Source organism: Aspergillus neoniger (genome assembly GCF_003184625.1).
Source record: "Aspergillus neoniger CBS 115656 unplaced genomic scaffold BO87scaffold_32, whole genome shotgun sequence".
Taxonomy (NCBI): domain Eukaryota; kingdom Fungi; phylum Ascomycota; class Eurotiomycetes; order Eurotiales; family Aspergillaceae; genus Aspergillus; species Aspergillus neoniger.
In genome coordinates, this window is record NW_020291160.1 from 385,564 (window position 1) to 389,297 (window position 3,734).

The 3,734-nt window shown below is 47.9% G+C and overlaps 1 protein-coding gene across 1 annotated transcript; it reads right to left on the reverse strand.

Annotated features, from left to right (window-relative positions):
- Positions 1–2,904: 2,904 nt before the first annotated feature.
- BO87DRAFT_461880 (uncharacterized protein) lies at positions 2,905–3,474 on the reverse strand (the record flags this gene model as incomplete). Its single annotated transcript, XM_025629130.1, has 4 exons — positions 2,905–3,123; positions 3,180–3,233; positions 3,391–3,398; positions 3,468–3,474. The coding sequence occupies 4 exons, from the start codon at positions 3,472–3,474 to the stop codon at positions 2,905–2,907; spliced, it is 288 nt and encodes a 95-aa protein (XP_025476508.1).
- Between the last annotated feature and the right edge of the window lie 260 nt (positions 3,475–3,734).

Genomic DNA, 3,734 nt, shown 5'->3' on the forward strand with positions numbered 1-3,734 from the left:
CTGTTTCAACAAGAAACAGCAAAAGGCTATGGTCGGAAGAGGACCCAATATATGGCGCCTCTGAAGGTACCCGCGCTGCCGGTGGACTTAAGTGTTTTACACGCTTAGCCACAGTGGCTCCATGCGGACAACTGATGACCCAGGGCCGCAAGGGCTGGATCGGATGCGTCAACTACGCAAGGATAAAGCACCCATAGTTTGCAGCAATAGCAACTGTGGACTTGTTGAGGACTTCACGACGGGAGATCTTGTGAACCCATAGTCGGCCACAACAATGTGTCCTCGGTGTGATTGTCATTACATCGAGGATAAGAGACATCGCGTGCCCACTACACCGTCTCGTTAAAGCCGGAGCCAGATCCATGGAGAACTGAGGTGACGGCCGGTCGTGATATTGCACTCATTGTTAGAAGCAAGAGACTCCGACCGCAAATATCGAAGTTTACGTGGGAAGTTTCCCATGAACCCGTCTGTCACTGTTGTGATGGTAGAAAGGGACTTCGTTAAGGGGTTTCATTGACACATAGAGTGTCATTGAAGTGTATGCAAGGCATACGCATCACCCTCCAGGAAGGCATGTGCCAACCTGGTACTGCATCATAGGGTGCGGCTATGGTGCAGTAGCCGGACGATGTGGCCCAGCCACATGCTCACACCTTCACGCGGTGTCCGGTGTTGATCGCCAAGAAGCGAGACCAAGATGAGCGCTGAAATGTGATGCTGGCTATTGTAGGTATGATTAATCAATGTATGAATTAACCCCAATTCTCGCTACTCTCACCCTCAAAGCATCACTGTCTTGCCCGCGAATTCCCATTTAGATTACAGTCGAGACCTTGAGCTAACACATAGACCTTCCACGGTGACACCTTTGTCATCTTCAAAGCCGGCGCTTGTATCAGCTTTCAATAGGCGTGCCAAGTGCAGGTTGGAAATGGAAAAGGAGCAATGTTAGTGACTTACACCTGTGGCTCGTTTGTGGAAGTTCCTCGTGCTAATCAAAGTTGATCAGTCTTGAGCAATCTAGAGAACATAGACCTCCTGAACGGGCCGGTTTTATTGACGTGTAAGGGATGTGTTAAGATGAGAAAGCGTTTATGCAGTCTATGGGGTGAACAACCACTTGTATCGCCAAGATGTACATAGAACAAGACGTGAGGAGGCCCCAACGGGACCACGCTGATACATTGTCCCACAACACGACCATACCGAAAGCTACTGGGAGTGGCGAAAAGGCATATTGGACCATGAGGGGATGCAGAGAGGCTGGGCTACGGGTATCTGATCGGTTGAGAAACTACAGGAATGGCTTCACGAAGCAGGAAGCAGCAAGCGAATGATATGTTGCGCTGAAGTGGACATACGTTTAAACTTAAGGCTCGTGGCTGCGGCCAAACCGCTCGTCGGCGACCAGACAAGACTTGTTGTATTGCACTCATCTTCTTCACTAACAGCAGCCTAGGACGCACATACCATTGAGCAAGAAGCCAATATGACATAGTCTCCCTAGCCTCTAAAGCACAAAATCGGACTTCTTGTGAGAATAAGTCTTGGAATAATGCAAATGACCTAGCTGTCAGAAAGCATCAAGATCAATGTAGACTTGCTTGCCAGTTTTCTAGTCCAATGGTTCATATCGAGCCAACGGCGCTTTGAAGAAGCAACCAAAAGCACATGCGTAACACGGTTACCTGGGGTACTGACATAGACAAGAATAAGTCAGCATGGTTTATCTAGCTGACACTGATGCAGTGTCTAACACGCAACTCAATATCAGCGAGAACCCGACATCGTATAGTAAGGGTTATAGGCGTTTCGTATTAACTGATGCTTTGGGAACAAAAGCTCGACCTATTACTTGAACTAGACCCAAGAATCAGCTCTCGCGAGAGACTCTGAAACTCTAGTGCTTGAGATCAAAATGTAGGAAGGCTTACTGGAAGAAATTGAAACAAAACAGCATTATCATTGGGGCGTTTCTTGGACAATGATTTAACTTCAGTCGGGAGTCTCCTTCTGGTTCATGTGTACTAGCCTCCCTATTATTGTTTGTTATGCCGTGGTAGCACTGCCCTGGGTGGTTGTTTGCTGTGGATGATGGGCTGGACGCAGATACGGAGGTTGGTTATGACGAGTGGTAGTTCGCATCGTTGTATAGGAAGCGAGTGGTATGGAGAGGGATGTCGGGTGAAGGGAGGTAGCAGAGTTGATGAGGTCTTCCTCGTGGATGATGGGCGTGATTCATAGATACTGAGAGCCTCGGATAATGGGATAGCACTGAAGAAAAGCAAGAGGTCAGCGGCTGGGTATAGAGTGGGCATGGATCTTTGAAGAGTCGCTAATTATCATCAAATTAACGCGGGTGGGAATAGAGAGGCTCGCGGTTCATCGACTCGTGATAATATGAGGTGATCTCCTAGCGAAGGGTAAATGAGATGCTGACGAAAATAAGCGAGTATTAAGGAAGGGGATGGAGTGAGAGAGATAGAATCAGCGTAGAAAAAGACATCTTAGAGGACAAGGTGATACTGTCCGCGGAAGACACTGGCTACTTGGAGAGCAAGGCCTTAAGAGCAACCGGCCACGGCAACCGCCAATACTATAAAGTAGTGTCTTCCTGCGCTAAGCATGTACTCGGTAGAAAATGGTAATGTATCTCCCTTGGGATAATTCTCTCAACAGCCATTCTTCTAGGTCTCTACTGGTATTTTATTGTTGCTTGATTTCCTTCCTACAGCGAGTCCATACTGGCGAAGGATGTCATGCACACCAGTGGGGTATCCTTACAGGCTTCGTAGATCGTATGGGTCTTGCTACATTTAGTACGGGAATGTGGCGGACTACACCTACTCAGAAAGTAGTGAAGTATATCAAGAAAGAAAGGAAGAAAAGAAGTTCTCATTCTCAGGCGTCTTCGGTCTCGTCCTCCCAACCATTCTCCTCCTGGAGGCGGATGTACTCGTCAACGGCCGCGAGAGCGTTCACCAGCACCTCTCTCCGCTCATTCCAGCGCCGCTGTTTCTCCTCGACATCGAGATGGCTTATATACTCGTCCTCCAGGCGAAAAAACTCCTCCATCAGCTCCCGCCGCCTCTGCGCCTTCGCGGCGGCCTCCTCCGGGGTCTATGTGTATGTCATTAGATACTATCATAATGAAAACAATAGTATCCTGTACTAACAGTTTCGGCGGGCCCCGGCCCGGTCTGTTGCTGCTCTTGCTGCTGCTGCTGCTCCTGCAATGAACTTTAGTTAGTATCAGGAGCAAGTATAACACAAATGAGCTATGTTGTGATGATAGTGTGAGGTATTGTATACTAGTTGACTGGGTGCTGTTGTTGACGAGTGAAAGCGAGGGAATAAGTAACATAGAGTATTTGAGAGTATACTCACTTCGTTGGCTAAAAGAACACAGTAAGTATGGGTTTATAGGTGTGTATTGATGTGCAATTGTCTGAGGTGGTACTTACCAGGCATGGTGGTGGTGGTGGTGGTGGTAGTAGTAGTGATAGTAGTAGTAGTAGTAGTAGTAGTAGTAGTAGTAGTAGTAGTAGTAGTAGTAGTAGTGGTGGTGGTGGTGGTTGTGATGGTGGGGGTGATGAGGATGATGGAGATGGTAGCTGAGACGGAAGATCGAGAAGCAAAAGATGAAGTCCTCTTACTGTGGACACATCACCTGATGCCCTGCCTTTTGTGGCCTCTACCTCCAGTCTCATACTATCCTTTGTTCCTTTTTT